This window comes from Ranitomeya imitator, chromosome 1 (genome assembly GCF_032444005.1).
Source record: "Ranitomeya imitator isolate aRanImi1 chromosome 1, aRanImi1.pri, whole genome shotgun sequence".
In the NCBI taxonomy this organism is placed as follows: domain Eukaryota; kingdom Metazoa; phylum Chordata; class Amphibia; order Anura; family Dendrobatidae; genus Ranitomeya; species Ranitomeya imitator.
The window spans coordinates 592,507,352-592,523,671 of record NC_091282.1 but is presented as its reverse complement, the minus strand read 5'-3'; the positions used below and the strand labels follow the sequence as shown (position 1 = coordinate 592,523,671).

The window sequence follows — 16,320 nt, the reverse complement described above, 5'->3', positions numbered from 1 at the left end:
CTACTAATGTTAGTAGTGTGTATGTGCAAAATTTGGAAGATGCACCTATACTGGCACTTGGCCACTCACTTCCCATTCCCGTGTAGCGGTGGGATATGGGGTAATGAAGGGTTAATGTCACCTTGCTATTGTAAGGTGACATTAAGCCAGATTAATAATGGAGAGGCGTCAATTCTGACACCTATCCATTATTAATCCAATAGCATGAAATGGTTAAAAAAAACACACATTATTAAAAATTATTTTAGGAAGGGTTTAGGAAGGAGAAAGCAAAAGCCGGCAATTGAATTACCGGCTTTAAAGCTATCTCGCGCTGGATGCAATATTAATATATACATATATGTGTCTACTGATTGATATATATATATATATATATATATATATACACAGTATATATGTTTTTATGATTTTTTGAGCCCATGCATCCATTGTATATCCATATGTCGGTTTTGCAAGCCTGCGAGAAAAACACGCAGTACAGATATCATACAGATTACATACGGAGGATGCCATTCGCAAAATACGCTGACACACCCTGCCTACGGAGGAGATACGGACCACTATTTTGGGGACCTTTCTGCGTATTACGGCCGTAATTTACGGACCGTATTTTTATACGCTGAGTGTGAGGCCGGCCTTATTAGCGGCTGCAGGTGTCGGATGATGGAAGTAAGAGTCCCAAAAGCCCCCACCTGCTGTCATCTTTCTGACTTTAATATAACTCTCATTCTCTTCTGCTAGCACTGATCACTGGCAGAGCAGAGGAGAATGATGAGAGCAGAGTTCAGCACCCGAAGCTGGGGAACGATACTGTAGCACTTCTTCCCTGGCAGCCGTCCATGTGGTACTGATGCGGCACACGGTTGCCACACGTGTGCCGCAAGTATTACACACATAGACACGGATATCTCCGGTACCGTTTTTTCCAGTACTGGAAATAAACGGACGTATGAAAACAGCCTAAGGTTGCATTTACACCTGACAACTGGCGGCCCTAAAATGACCGCCAAAGAGCTACATTTGCTGATCGTTGGTCGTTTAATAGCCTTTTTTCATAGGCCAATCCCATTCCATTGTGTAATAAATCATTCAATGCACAGGCTGCCATTGGTCTCGGCGGCATACGTAATATTAGCACAGGACAAAGTGCTGCCAAGTCCAAAAGATTATTTAACCCAACGAACGAGAATTTTGCTCTTTTGCTGACTGATTGGATGCCTGATTTGATTGCACAATTATCACAAAACATCAATAATCCTGCAGAGTATATGGACTCTTAAGGTGTTTTGCTTTCTTTAGGTGTGTACAGGATCTAAAGGGTCTCAATTATTATCCAAAATTACCAAGGGCAAAGTCAACTAAAAATTATAAAGGACTATTTGTCTCGAGTCTTCTTCATCCAAAACCACACAAAACTAAGATATCCACAAATTTGTTTGGAGTGAAAGTTGACAATGGCCTGTTCCAGTGACTTTCTTCATAGTGAGCCTGAACCTGAGACGACTCAGGCCTCCTGATTCTCCCCCGACATAGGATATCTGAGAAGATAAGGATCAGGTATATTGAATCACAATGCCCAATAATTTTATTTTCCAGGAGCAAAGCACTTGTGTATGGAGGCCTTCAGAAGGTTGTGTGTGGTTCACTTTTGTTATTATGAAGTCCTGCACAATGTTTTTCCCCTTCCTACCTCCAGAACTTCGATTTTGCAGATGTTCATGTCAGATAAGCCTCACTTGTGTGGATAGTGTAGTAGGATTGTAAGGCAGGGCTGGCAGAATTGTCACGGTTTTCCTAGTGTTATGCAATTCATATTCTGCCTCCAGCTTCTAGAACCTCATGAATGTAACATGTAACGCGTGTTTCTGACAGTGTGTGAATGGATTAGCAGGGGCGTAGCCATGATAAGCGGCAATGTTCAGTGGAAAGAGATCATTACGACACGCATTAGTGATTAATGCCTGAGAAGAAAATACATTTCAGCCACCAGCCAATACCATATGTTTACATAAAGTCCCACAGACACACCAATTAGGGTGGCTATAGAGGACCATCGGCTGGTGAAGATGTAGTGGGTACCGCCTGTTTTTACAATGGACAGCTGGGGCAAGTTGTGCCTACCTGTAAAAGGAACTAAGGGACTACATTAGGGTATAAGTGGGTCCAAGCTCCATTTAGTAACAAGCTAAGATCATTTGGGGGTCCACTGAGAGGAGAATACAATAAATCCATGTTCACGACACTGGCCTTATACAATGTCATCTTATAAATCAAGTTCTAGACACGAGAGGAAGAGACAGAGCTGCTAGTATAGTGCCCAGAGGAAATGGTGCAGCACCAATATCTTACAGGTAACAAATATTGCAGGCGAAAACCGTTATGTGTGATGGGGTGTGCAACCTCCATATACATGAGCCGACGTTAGGCAAAATCCACCAACAACCCATATGTGGGGGGTTACTGCTACAATGTGAAGAAAATACAACACGACTTACAAAATATTGGGGTGTTTATTACGGCATTGGTTATGAGCTGAGTGTACAGATGGGATCTTTCCCTCTTTGGTGCAGTCTAGCAAGATAATATAATAGAAGGGGTTAGGAATGACTTCACTTCCTATGCTTCATGTTCTTACAATAATAGTCATTACAGGCGATGGTCAGACCAGCAATTAGGGAGAAGTAGCTATGGAAAGTGACGCGTCCATCCCGACACTGATCCAGATCCTTCATAATCTTATCCACAGCCAGCGGGTCATTCTGGTTCTGTCAGGGGACAGCAAACAGGTTACATTAGGAAAAAAGTACTAATATTACCCCTCCAAAACTAGTATGGATTACATCCTGTACTGCATTCTCAATTCTGCTTGTGCAAGAACATATGGGGGCACCAGACAAATGATTGTTGGGGGAGTTGAGCTGGCATATCTGATTCCACACTGTCTGATAACAGACTGCTTATCCTTTTGTTCTCCCTCAGGTAAGCTACTAAGTGCTCCTCTGTGTATAGGACAGACCACCATCTAAAGAGTACTGGAGGTTAAAGGTACCGTCACACTCAGCAACTTTGCAAAGAGAACGACAACAATCCGTGACGTTGCAGTGTCCTGGATAGCGATCTCGTTGTGTTTGACACGCAGCAGCGATCTGGATCCCGCTGTGCCATCGCTGGTCGGAGCTAGAAGTCCAGAACTTTATTTCGTCGCCAGGTCGGCATGTATCGTCATGTTTGACATCAAAAGCAACGACGCCAGCAACGAGCATAGGGCCCATAGATGTGTGTCGGATCAGTACACTGCGGCTGTTTGACATGGAGCTAACAACCAGCGAGAACAAGAAGTGAGTCGCTGTTACGTCACTGGATCTCTCCTGCATCGTTCTGGAGTTGCTGTGTTTGACGTCTCTACAGCGACCTAAACAGCGATGCTCCAGCGATCTAGTTTAGGTCGGCTCATTGTCTATATCGCTGCAGTGTCGCTGAGTGTGACGGTACTATAAGTCTTTCTCTGCTTTTATTGACGTTTATGAGAGGTCTCACAATTCAAAAAGTGTCCCTCTGACTTCCTACATATGATAATCCCAGTATCTGATTGTGTAATTGCTTTTAATTCCCATTCATTGTCACTGGACTGCTCTGAAGCAGGTCACTCCTACAGGAGAGAGATTACACATACAGTAATCGTGGGCAAGATGAGGCTCGCAGGGAGGATTCTCATCAGTTCTTGAGGCGCAACCCTCATGGAGACTTTTAAGTCGACTGACCGAAAAATATCCCTGAAAGCCAATAATGGAGGTATTGCTACATCACTCACATGGATGCTTGCTCTGGGGTTCCATGGTGGCATTGGCAGATTTATATGTGAACATACAGATGCCCATTCTTTGTATTAGGAGAAATAGGAATTTATGGAGTACAATATGATCCCGATAGGTTTCTTCTGCAGGATCCACCACTAGAAGTCAGTGGCCAAAAGGACCCCTTTTCAGTGAGAGAGTTGTTGTCCAAATAAGACAATGCCTCTATTACTCTTTTTTCCATAACAGTCTAAGATCGCACATGTACCTTCAGAAAATCAGAGAATTCGGTCTCCATAAGTCTATGGAGATCATCCTTGGACATGTAGCTCTTGTCCCCAGCATATTTATGGAATTTAAACATCAGGGTCTCCATTGCTTGCTCCAAATCTGAGGGAACCATGATTGTTGGGTTCAGAGGTTCTGCAAGAGAAGACAAAGCCCATTACTTCCAGTGATATACTGGCATGGCCATTTTTACCAATAGGCACTAAAGATCCATTGCCTAAGGTGGCACCTTGTGGGGACAGCACATGCGGTAATATATAACTTGTGTTACATCCCTGTATATTACACATACACACCTAGGCTCTATATTGGAGCACACTACTAGTCTATATAATCAGGAGCCACTTTCCTGTAATATCTACAGATAACTACATACCGTACTTGAAAGGATAAAGAGCTAGCACTCGACAGATAGGTAGAGTTTCTTGATGGTGCTAGTGCACGGGATCCAGAGACCCTCAATAACTGGAAAAAAGTAAAACACTGCACTCATCCAGTTCAATTTTGCTAAAGTGAAAAAAGTTTATTGCAGACGTGAAGGCAGAAAAACAGTGAGGCAACAAGTTTTTGACGTTTCGGCCACTCAGTGGCCTTGTTCACAAATGGTGCCTTTAGGAACTGTTTCTGACACGTCAAGTAAGAACAAGGATAAAGTAATATGTAGCCAAGTAAGGGTAGTCCGGCTGTGGCCTATATGGAATGAACACAAGAGGCCAAATGGCAGATAAAGCCTAGACACTGTCTGTGTCGGCGCTTCCCACGGTACCTCCAACTGCGGACATTGCAACCCCGGACCGCGCCTCCATTGCACCACCAATGACTGCACGTAGGTCCTTACTAAGATGACTGACACGGCATGAAGGGATTCTAATATTCCCTGCCTCACCCTATTCTCTTTGCTGGAACCCTCGAGTCTGCAGGGCCACATATAAGCCAACCTGACCTTTTGACAGATGTCTCAAATTTATCGCTGGACTGCACTACAGCTTCCGACTATTGAATAATAAGACAAGCTTTATCTGCCATTTGGCCTCTTGTGTTCATTCCATATAGGCCACAGCCGGACTACCCTTACTTGGCTACATATTACTTTATCCTTGTTCTTACTTGACGTGTCACAAACAGTTCCTAAAGGCACCATTTGTGAACAAGGCCACTAAGTGGCCGAAACGTCAAAAACTTGTTGCCTCACTGTTTTTCTGCCTTCACGTCTGCAATAAACTTTTTTCACTTTAGCAAAATTGAACTGGATGAGTGCAGTGTTTTACTTTTTTTACAGATAACTACAAGTCAAGATACCAAAAGAGAAAACTCAGCCAAACACCATAAATTTAGTGGGACCTGTCTAGTTTAGTTACTGTCGAGAAAAAAAGAATGGGGGGTAGCAGGGTCCAGCGGAGGAGAATGGGGTAGAGCAGGGTCTGGATGGGAAATACAAGTCTGAAAGAGGACAAAGGGGTCTGGCAATGTCTTACTTCTGCTGTTCAGGAGGAAATAAACATCTGAACAACACAGAGGCTGGGTGGAGCTCTCGCTAGTCACATATACTTACTAAGCTATTGGCTTGCCGCCCTAGGTCTGGTGATACATGTGCTGTGAATATAGGGGTTAATGTCGCACAGAACAAGTCATGTCTCAGTTTCCTGTCTTGATATTATTACCAGGTCTATTCAAGGAGGAGAATGGAGGAAGAACATTGTCAGCAAGGACACTTAATGGAGGATAATGCTCGATGTAATTTCCATTATGTGTTCTGATGAGAAATAGCTTCTAAATGCATTTGGCACTTCCCGTATTCAACCAGCAAGATAAAGCCTTAAAGGTGCACATCCCTAAACTCAGTACCCCTCAGATATACATGTTCTGTACACCCAGCACATCAATACTGGAGTGTTATGAGAGGCATGACTAATATCTGGAAGTTCCCAGCACCGGTGTGTACATAATATGCGCTTAGAAAATACACATTACACATACTCTATCTGCTATACTAAAACAATGTGTCAGTCCATAGATCGGTGTATCCAGCACATTCATAGCATTCCAAAACCATGAGGAAGAAGCCATGAGACTGAGCCCCTTCATCAGCTCAAGCAACCAAAGCTAGACTGAGCCTCCCATCACACCAGCAACCTAAGCTAGAGAGAGCCTCCCATCACACCAGCAACCAAAGCTAGAGAGAGCCTCCCATCACACCAGCAACCAAAGCTAGAGAGAGCCTCCCATCACACCAGCAACCAAAGCTAGAGAGAGCCTCCCATCACACCAGCAACCAAAGCTAGAGAGAGCATCCCATCACACCAGCAACCAAAGCTAGAGAGAGCCTCCCATCACACCAGCAACCAAAGCTAGAGAGAGCCTCCCATCACACAGCAACCAAAGCTAGAGAAAGCCTCCCATCACACCAGCAACCAAAGCTAGAGAGAGCCTCCCATCACACAGCAACCAAAGCTAGAGAGAGCCTCCCATCACACAGCAACCAAAGCTAGAGAGAGCCTCCCATCACACCAGCAACCAAAGCTAGAGAGAGCCTCCCATCACACAGCAACCAAAGCTAGAGAGAGCCTCCCATCACACCAGCAACCAAAGCTAGAGAGAGCCTCCCATCACACCAGCAACCAAAGCTAGAGAGAGCCTCCCATCACACCAGCAACCAAAGCTAGAGAGATTGTGAAGAAGAGGCAGCACTCACCAATCCTCCGAGACAGGTAAATTTATTCACACACGGTAAAAATCTCCACGGCCGGGGGTTCTATACAATGTGAGCGGCAAGCCTGACGACGGCCGTTTCACACCTGGTGGGCGCTTCTACGGGACCCGTAGAAGCGCCCACCAGGCGCGAAACGGCCGTCGTCAGGCTTGCCGCTCACATTGTATAGCACCCCCGGCCGTGGAGATTTTTACCGTGTGTGAATAAATTTACCTGTCTCAGAGGATTGGTGAGTGCTGCCTCTTTCTTATTCGCAATTGAACAAGTCTACATGTATATTCGGCACAGCACCCGGGATCTGAAGGTCTGACTTCCACTGCAGGTGAGCAGTATTCACTAAGGCAGGGGTGTCAAACTGCATTCCTCGAGGGCCTCAAACCATGCGTGTTTTCAAGATTTCCTTAGCATTGCACAAGGTGCTGGAATCATTCTGTGAAGGTGATTAAATTATCATCTGTGCAATACAAGGAAATCCTGAAAACATGACCTGTTTGCAGCCCTCGAGGAATGCAGTTTGACACCACTGCACTAAGGCATATAGGCGGTGGTGCGGTCTGTCTCTTAATTTATTGGAAAGCTAGAGAGATACTCCCATCACACCAGCAACCAAAGCTAGAGTGAGCCTCCCATAACACCAGCAACCAAAGCTAGACTTGAGGCTCCCATCATTAACATTATCACCCAAGAGCTGGTTCATACACCCACTCATCCCTTGTCATTCTACCGTTATACCTCAACAATACTATTCACAGCTGAGATTTTGTTACAATGTATCCAGTGTCCACAATCCTCTTTACTAATTCTTCATCTTCTCACATTTCTTTCTGCGATCTTTAGAGATGTTTTTGTCTCCTGCTGGGTGGAGTCAATGGGACGCGGATGAGATCATCAAGTCACCTCTAGTGAACTCATGTGAATATAGGAGATACCCGTAAAGACATTGACTCCTTAATATTGTGGTACTATCAGATCTGGAGACAGCTGTAGGGACAGGCCCAATGGGATGGATGATGGGTGGGCAGCACGGTGGCCTTGCAGCGCTGGGGTCCTGGGTTCTCCCTGTGTTTGTGTGGGTTTCTTCAGGGTACGCCAGCTTCTACCCAAACTCCAAAGACATACTGATAGGGAATTTAGATTGTGAGCTCCAATGGGGACAGTGAAGATAATGTCTAAAAAGCTGCAAAATATGATGGCTAAATAAGCAAAGCATAATAAAAAAAATGGGTGTGGTAGTGAGGACCAGCACTAGATCTGGACTGTATGACATTGTTCTGCATATTGCAAAAAAATAAAACCGTCATATACAGCCGCTTGCTACGCTGCCCATCTGGCAACGGTCGGCCAAACATCAGACGACTCCTCCAAAGTGATGTACTGTCATACACCATACAGCGCCTTATGAACCGCATCACGCAATATATTCCCCAAATAATAATTCCATACAATTGCCTAAATAACAATGCTATACAGTGCTACCACCACCATAACCAGCGAGTAGAATATACTGTGCATCGGCAATGCAGAACCAAGGACAAGTGGCCAAACACTGCCATGTAATGCCACCATATAGTACTGAATAAAAACAAGTGGCCAAATTATAGTGAGATAGAAAAACCAAGTGATTTAAAAACAGTGGCACAACCAGCTGAAGGAAACAGGAAGCCCAATAGAATTGCGATACAATGCTGCCATGGCGTGCTGAAGTAACCAAGTGACTTACCAGTAGTGCCACACACTGTACAGATAATTGCTGTACAATTTATATTATGATGGCCCTCTGTGGTTACACACCCCCTAACACCAGCCCTGTCCCCGGAGGAATCATGGCCACATGGATAACAGCAGGATTTACCTCTGGACTTTATAGTCCTCCGCCTCCAAAACCAACTTCTCCGCCATTACAGAAGATCAACTCTCCACTCTACTCTCAAGATCGCATCTCACCACCTGTGCACTTGACCCGCTCCCATCCCACCTCATCCCAAACCTCACCACAGTCTTCATCCCAACCCATCTCTTCAACATATCACTAAAAACTGGTGTTTTCCCCTCAAGCTTTAAACATGCCTCCATCACACCTATCCTCAAAAAGCCCTCTCTTGACCCATCCTCTGTATCTACCTATCGCCCTATATCACTTCTCCCTTATGCCTCCAAACTACTGGAACAACACGTTTACCTTGAACTGTCCTCCCATCTCTCTTCTTGCTCTCTCTTTGACCGCTTACAATCTGGCTTCCGGTCACACCACTCCACTGAAACTGCCCTAACTAAGGTCACCAATGACCTATTAACCGCCAAGAGCAAGCGACACTACTGTCCTCCTCCTCCTCGACCTGTCGGCTGCCTTTGACACAGTGGACCATTCCCTATTATTACAGACCCTCTCATCCCTTGGCATCACAGACTTGGCCCTATCGTGGATCTCATCATACCTAACAGACCGGACATTCAGCGTCTCCCACTCACACACCACCTCCTCACCTCGCCCCCTATCTGTCGGAGTCCCACAAGTTTCATTCCTTGGGCCCCGGCTCTTCTCCATTTACACCTTTGGCCTGGGACAGCTCATAGAATCTCATGGCTTTCAGTATCGCCTCTATGCTGATGACACACAGATCTACATCTCTGGACCAGATATCACCTCCCTTCTAACCAGAATCACTCAACGTCTGTCCACTATTTCATCCTTCTTCTCCGCTAGTTTTCTGAAACTTAACATGGACAAAACAGAATTCATCATCTTTCCCCCATCTCACGCGACCCCCCCAACGAACCTATCCATTACAGTAAATGGCTGCCCACTCTCCCCAGTCCCACAAGCTCGCTGCCTCGGGGTAATCCTTGACGCTGATCTCTCCTTCAAACCATATATCCAAGCCCTTTCCACTTCCTGCCGACTTCAACTCAAAAATATTTCACGAATCCGTTCATTCCTCAACCAAGAATCTGCAAAAACCCTAGTCCATGCCCTCATCATCTCTCGCCTTGACTACTGCAACCTCCTGCTCTGTGGCCTCCCCTCTAACACTCTCGCACCCCTCAAATCTATTCTAAACTCTGCTGCCCGACTAATCCACCTGTCCCCCCGCTATTCCCTGGCCTCTCCCCTCTGTCAATCCCTTCACTGGCTCCCCATTGCCCAGAGACTCCAGTACAAAACCCTAACCATGACGTACAAAGCCATCCACAACCTGTCTCCTCCATACATCTGTGACCTCGTCTACCGATGCTTACCTACACGCAACCTCCGATCCTCACAAGATCTCCTTCTCTACTCCCCTCTTATCTCCTCTTCCCACAATCGCATACAAGATTTCTCTCGCGTATCACCCCTACTCTGGAACGCTCTACCACAACACATCAGACTCTCGCCTACCATCAAAACCTTCAAAAAGAACCTGAAGACCCACGTCTTCCGAAAAGCCTACAACCTGCAGTAACCACCGATCGACCAAACCGCTGCATGACCAGCTCTATCCTCACCTACTGTATTCTCACCCATCCCTTGTAGATTGTGAGCCTTCGCGGGCAGGGTCCTCACTCCTCCTGTACCAGTTATGACTTGTATTGTTTAAGATTATTGTACTTGTTTTTATTATGTATACCCCTCTCACATGTAAAGCGCATTTGGAATAAATGGCACTATAACAATAAATAATAATAATAATAATAGTACGGCTTTCTACATGTATCAGGAGGTGTCCCAGAATCAGAGGAATGGAGCGGCCAAAGCGTGGAAACACCAGGAGGAAGGTGATCCCTGAGGGGACGCGGGCTCCTAACCTTGAGCCCACAATCTGCTGATCACAGCCATGCCCTGCTCTCAGGATGGGAAGAATGGCCCTACAGAGGGGCCATGTAGGGTGCCCAGACGGTTGAGGTCCTGCACAGGGAAGAGGAAACTGTCCGTAGGCCTCACAGCACAGGTACATCGGGCAACTCCCTGGTGTCTGACATTCTGTCTGCCGTATACTAGGAGCCCCTGGTGTCTGACATTGTGTCTGCCGTATACTAGGATCCCCTGGTGTCTGACATTCTGTCTGCCGTATACTAGGAGCCCCTGGTGTCTGACATTGTGTCTGCCGTATACTAGGATCCCCTGGTGTCTGACATTGTGTCTGCCGTATACTAGGATCCCATGGTGTCTGACATTGTGTCTGCCGTATACTAGGATCCCCTGGTGTCTGACATTGTGTCTGCCGTATACTAGGATCCCCTGGTGTCTGACATTGTGTCTGCCGTATACTAGGAGCCCCTGGTGTCTGACATTGTGTCTGCCGTATACTAGGAGCCCCTGGTGTCTGACATTGTGTCTGCCGTATACTAGGATCCCCTGGTGTCTGACATTGTGTCTGCCGTATACTAGGAGCCCCTGGTGTCTGACATTGTGTCTGCCGTATACTAGGATCCCCTGGTGTCTGACATTGTGTCTGCCGTATACTAGGATCCCCTGGTGTCTGACATTGTGTCTGCCGTATACTAGGATCCCCTGGTGTCTGACATTGTGTCTGCCGTATACTAGGAGCCCCTGGTGTCTGACATTGTGTCTGCCGTATACTAGGAGCCCCTGGTGTCTGACATTGTGTCTGCCGTATACTAGGATCCCCTGGTGTCTGACATTGTGTCTGCCGTATACTAGGAGCCCCTGGTGTCTGACATTGTGTCTGCCGTATACTAGGAGCCCCTGGTGTCTGACATTGTGTCTGCCGTATACTAGGAGCCCCTGGTGTCTGACATTGTGTCTGCCGTATACTAGGATCCCCTGGTGTCTGACATTGTGTCTGCCGTATACTAGGATCCCCTGGTGTCTGACATTGTGTCTGCCGTATACTAGGAGCCCCTGGTGTCTGACATTGTGTCTGCCGTATACTAGGATCCCCTGGTGTCTGACATTGTGTCTGCCGTATACTAGGAGCCCCTGGTGTCTGACATTGTGTCTGCCGTATACTAGGATCCCCTGGTGTCTGACATTGTGTCTGCCGTATACTAGGATCCCCTGGTGTCTGACATTGTGTCTGCCGTATACTAGGAGCCCCTGGTGTCTGACATTGTGTCTGCCGTATACTAGGAGCCCCTGGTGTCTGACATTGTGTCTGCCGTACACCAGGGGCCCCTGGTGTCTTATCTGGGGGCCCCTTTTATCTGTACCCCCCATTGTACAGGTTCTGCATTATACCTCCCCATTATCACATCCTATGGATGACCTGGCACAACTGAGGCTCTGTCTGTGTGTCAGCTCTGAGGCCCTGTAGTAATATGCTGGGTCTGTGCGTGTCTGGCACAGCTGGGGCTCCGTCTCTGTGTGTCAGCTCTGTGGCCCAGGACTCATGTACAGGGTCTGGGTGTACCTGGCACAGCTGGGGCTCCGTCTCTGTGTGTCAGCTCTATGGCCCTGTCGTAATTTGCTGGGTCTGGGCGTGTCTGGCATAGCTGGGGCTCCGTCTCCGTGTGTCAGCTCTGTTGCCCAAGACTCATGTACAGGGTCTGGACGTGCCTGGCACAGCTGGGGCTCAGTCTCTGTGGCCTGGGACCCATGTACAGGGTCTGGACGTGCCTGGCACAGGTGGTGCTCCGTCTCTGTGGCCCAGGACTCATGTACAGGGTCTGGGTGTGCCTGGCACAGATGGGGCCCTGTCTCTGTCAGCTCTATGGCCTAGGACTCATCGTGCCTGGCACAGATGGGGCCTCGTCTGTCAGCTCTGTGGCCCAGGACTCATGTACAGGGTCTGGGTGTGCCTGGCACAGATGGGGCCCTGTCTCTGTCAGCACTATGGCCTAGGACTCATCGTGCCTGGCACAGATGGGGCCTCGTCTGTCAGCTCTGTGGCCCAGGACTCATGTACAGGGTCTGGGTGTGCCTGGCACAGATGGGGCCCTGTCTCTGTCAGCACTATGGCCTAGGACTCATCGTGCCTGGCACAGATGGGGCCTCGTCTGTCAGCTCTGTGGCCCAGGACTCATGTACAGGGTCTGGGCGTGCCTGGCACAGCTGGGGCTCCGTCTCTGTGTGTACGCTCTATGGCCCTGTAGTAATGTGCTGGGTCTGGGCGTGCCTGGCACAGCTGGGGCCCCGTCTCTGTGTGTCAGCTTTGTGGCCCAGGACTCATGTACAGGGTCTGGGGGTGCCTGGCACAGCTAGGGCCCCGTCTGTGTGTCAGCTTTGTGGCCCAGGACTCATGTACAGGGTCTGGGCGTGCCTGGCACAGCTGGGGCTCCGTCTCTGTGTGTCAGCTCTATGGCCCTGTAGTAATGTGCTGGGTCTGGGCGTGCCTGGCACAGCTGGGGGCCCTTCTCTGTGTGTCAGCTTTGTGGCCCAGGACTCATGTACAGGGTCTGGGCGTGCCTGGCACAGATGGGGCCCTGTCAGCTCTATGGCCCAGGACTTATGTACAGGGTCTGGGCGTGCGTGGCACAGCTAGGGCCCCGTCTGTGTGTCGGCTCTGTGGCCCAGGACTCACAGGACTCATGTACAGGGTCTGGGCATGCCTGGTACAGCTGGGACTCCGTCTCTGTGTGTCAGCTCTATGGCCCTGTAGTTATGTGCTGGGTCTGGGCGTGCCTGGCACAGCTGGGGGCCCGTCTCTGTGTGTCAGCTTTGTGGCCCAGGACTCATGTACAAGGTCTGGGCGTGCCTGGCAAAGCTGGGGCTCCATCTCTGTGTGTCAGCTCTATGGCCCTTTAGTAATGTGCTGGGTCTGGGCGTGCCTGGCACAGCTGGGGCTCCGTCTCTGTGTGTCAGCTCTATGGCCCTGTAGTAATGTGCTGGGTCTGGGTGTGCCTGGCACAGCTGGGGGCCCGTCTCTGTGTGTCAGCTTTGTGGCCCAGGACTCATGTACAGGGTTTGGGAGTGCCTGGCAAAGCTGGGGCTCCGTCTCTGTGTGTCAGCTCTATGGCCCTGTAGTAATGTGCTGGGTCTGGGCGTGCCTGGCACAGCTGGGGGCCCGTCTCTGTGTGTCAGCTTTCTGGCCCAGGACTCATGTACAGGGTCTGGGCGTGCCTGGCACAGCTGGGGCCCCGTCTGTCAGCTCTGTGGCCCAGGACTCATGTACAGGGTCTGGGCGTGCCTGGCAAAGCTGGGGCTCCGTCTCTGTGTGTCAGCTCAATGGCCCTGTAGAAATGTGCTGGGTCTGGGCGTGCCTGGCACAGCTGGGGGCCCGTCTCTGTGTGTCAGCTTTGTGGCCCAGGACTCATGTACAGGGTCTGGGCGTGCCTGGCACAGCTGGGGCCCCGTCTCTGTGTGTCAGCTTTGTGGCCTAGGACTCATGTACAGGGTCTGGGCGTGCCTGGCACAGCTAGGGCCCCGTCTGTGTGTCAGCTTTGTGGCCCAGGACTCATGTACAGGGTCTGGGGGTGCCTGGCACAGCTGGGGCCCCGTCTGTGTGTCAGCTTTGTGGCCCAGGACTCATGTACAGGGTCGGGGGGTGCCTGGCACAGCTAAGGCCCCGTCTGTGTGTCAGCTTTGTGGCCCAGGACTCATGTACAGGGTCTGGGCGAGCCTGGCACAGCTGGGGCCCTGTCTCTGTGTGTCAGCTTTGTGGCCCAGGACTCATGTACAGGGTCTGGGCGTGCCTGGCACGGCTAGGGCCCCGTCTCTGTGTGTCAGCTCTATGGCCCTGTAGTAATGTGCTGGGTCTGGGCGTGCCTGGCACAGCTGGGGCCCCGTCTCTGTGTGTCAGCTTTGTGGCCCAGGACTCATGTACAAGGTCTGGGCGTGCCTGGCAAAGCTGGGGCTCCGTCTCTGTGTGTCAGCTCTATGGCCCTGTAGTAATGTGCTGGGTCTGGGCGTGCCTGGCACAGCTGGGGCTCCGTCTCTGTGTGTCAGCTCTATGGCCCTGTAGTAATGTGCTGGGTCTGGGCGTGCCTGGCACAGCTGGGGGCCCGTCTCTGAGTGTCAGCTTTGTGGCCCAGGACTCATGTACAGGGTTTGGGCGTGCCTGGCACAGCTGGGGCCCGGTCTGTCAGCTCTGTGGCCCAGGACTCATGTACAGGGTCTGGGCGTGCCTGGCAAAGCTGGGGCTCCGTCTGTGTGTCAGCTTTGTGGCCCAGGACTCATGTATAGGGTCTGGGCGTGCCTGGCACAGCTGGAGCCCCGTCTCTGTGGCCTAGGACTCATATACAGGGTCTGGGCGTGCCTGGCACGGCTGGGGCCCAGTCTCTGTGGCCCAGGACTCATATACAGGGTCTGGGCGTGCCTGGCACAGCTGGGGCCCCGTCTCTGTGGCCCAGGACTCATGTACAGGGTCTGGGCGTGCCTGGCACAGCTGGGGCTCCGTCTCTGTGGCCCAGGACTCATATACAGGGTCTGGGCGTGCCTGGCACAGCTGGGGCTCCGTCTCTGTGGCCCAGGACTCATGTACAGGGTCTGGGCATGCCTGGCACAGCTGGGGCCCTGTCTCTGTGGCCCAGGACTCATGTACAGGGTCTGGGCGTGCCTGGCACAGCTGGGGCCCCGTCTCTGTGGCACAGCTGGGGCCCCGTCTCTGTGGCCCAGGACTCATATACAGGGTCTGGGGGTGCCTGGCACAGCTGGGGCCCCGTCTCTGTGGCCCAGGACTCATGTACAGGGTCTGGGGGTGCCTGGCACAGCTGGGGCCCCGTCTCTGTGGCCCAGGACTCTTGTACAGGGTCTGGGGGTGCCTGGCACAGCTGGGGCCCCGTCTCTGTGGCCCAGGACTCATGTGCAGGGTATAGAGACGCAGGGGTGACCGGATGTGCCCTGTAGCAGGAGGATGGCGGTGCCTCACCTGGTGGCAGAGAGCGCTGAGCTGCTGGCAGTGGGTCCTGGACCTGCTGTAGTGAAGAGACTAGAGGACACAGTGTGTGTGGATCACGGAAGGCAGGCACTCCCAGCAGCAGAGCCGCCCCTGAAATCCGATGCTGTTGTGAGTCACTGCCGCCCCCATGGCAGTTTTCCATTCTCCTGGGCCAAGAATTTCTCCCACTCCCAGGACAATGCTGGGCCAGTATTAGTGATGTGTGAGGCCTCCCAGACCGCACCTTGTAACAGGCTTTGTGTTTCTAGTCCTCACTCTTTTCAAGATCTCTGCTGTCAGTAAAATAGTGATCTTCTAGCTCACATCCAGAAGCAGGAACTCCAGCGTGCCCAGACGCCTCTCATAGCTGAGGGTTTGGTACAATTGTATACGAGGCTGAAGTTGGTTTCTTATTCGTCAGTTTCTTATTCGGCAATTTTTTATTTTCTGTTTTTTATAGGTTTAACAACTAAAAATAAACATCACAATAATAACATGCAATGCAGTGAGGTGCCCTAATGTGAATACGCTTAAAAACGGCTACAAAAATAATAAAACTGGCAAAAAAATGGGCTTCAAAGTGGGCACCAAAGAGTGCTGAAGAAGGGGTTAAATGCCTTTGAGCCACTGATCTGACACTTAAAATACACAGATAGCGATGCCCTGCATCAAACCCAGGTCCATTCAGCCTGGCCCAAATGGGTTCTGGGCACCAGAACTGGCATCAAAGTGGGCAAACAGCCCATTTTCACAGATTTGAATAAGTAACTGA

General features: G+C 50.0%; 1 protein-coding gene across 1 annotated transcript; it reads right to left on the bottom strand.

Moving 5' to 3' along the window:
• Positions 1-2,491: 2,491 nt before the first annotated feature.
• S100A10 (S100 calcium binding protein A10) lies at positions 2,492-15,726 on the bottom strand. Its single transcript, XM_069767990.1, has 3 exons — positions 15,540-15,726; positions 4,063-4,217; positions 2,492-2,765 (listed from the first exon to the last, which is right to left on the bottom strand). Exons 1-3 carry the CDS (start codon positions 15,709-15,711, stop codon positions 2,610-2,612), a joined length of 483 nt encoding a protein of 160 aa, XP_069624091.1. The 5' UTR covers positions 15,712-15,726; the 3' UTR covers positions 2,492-2,609.
• Positions 15,727-16,320: the final 594 nt, after the last annotated feature.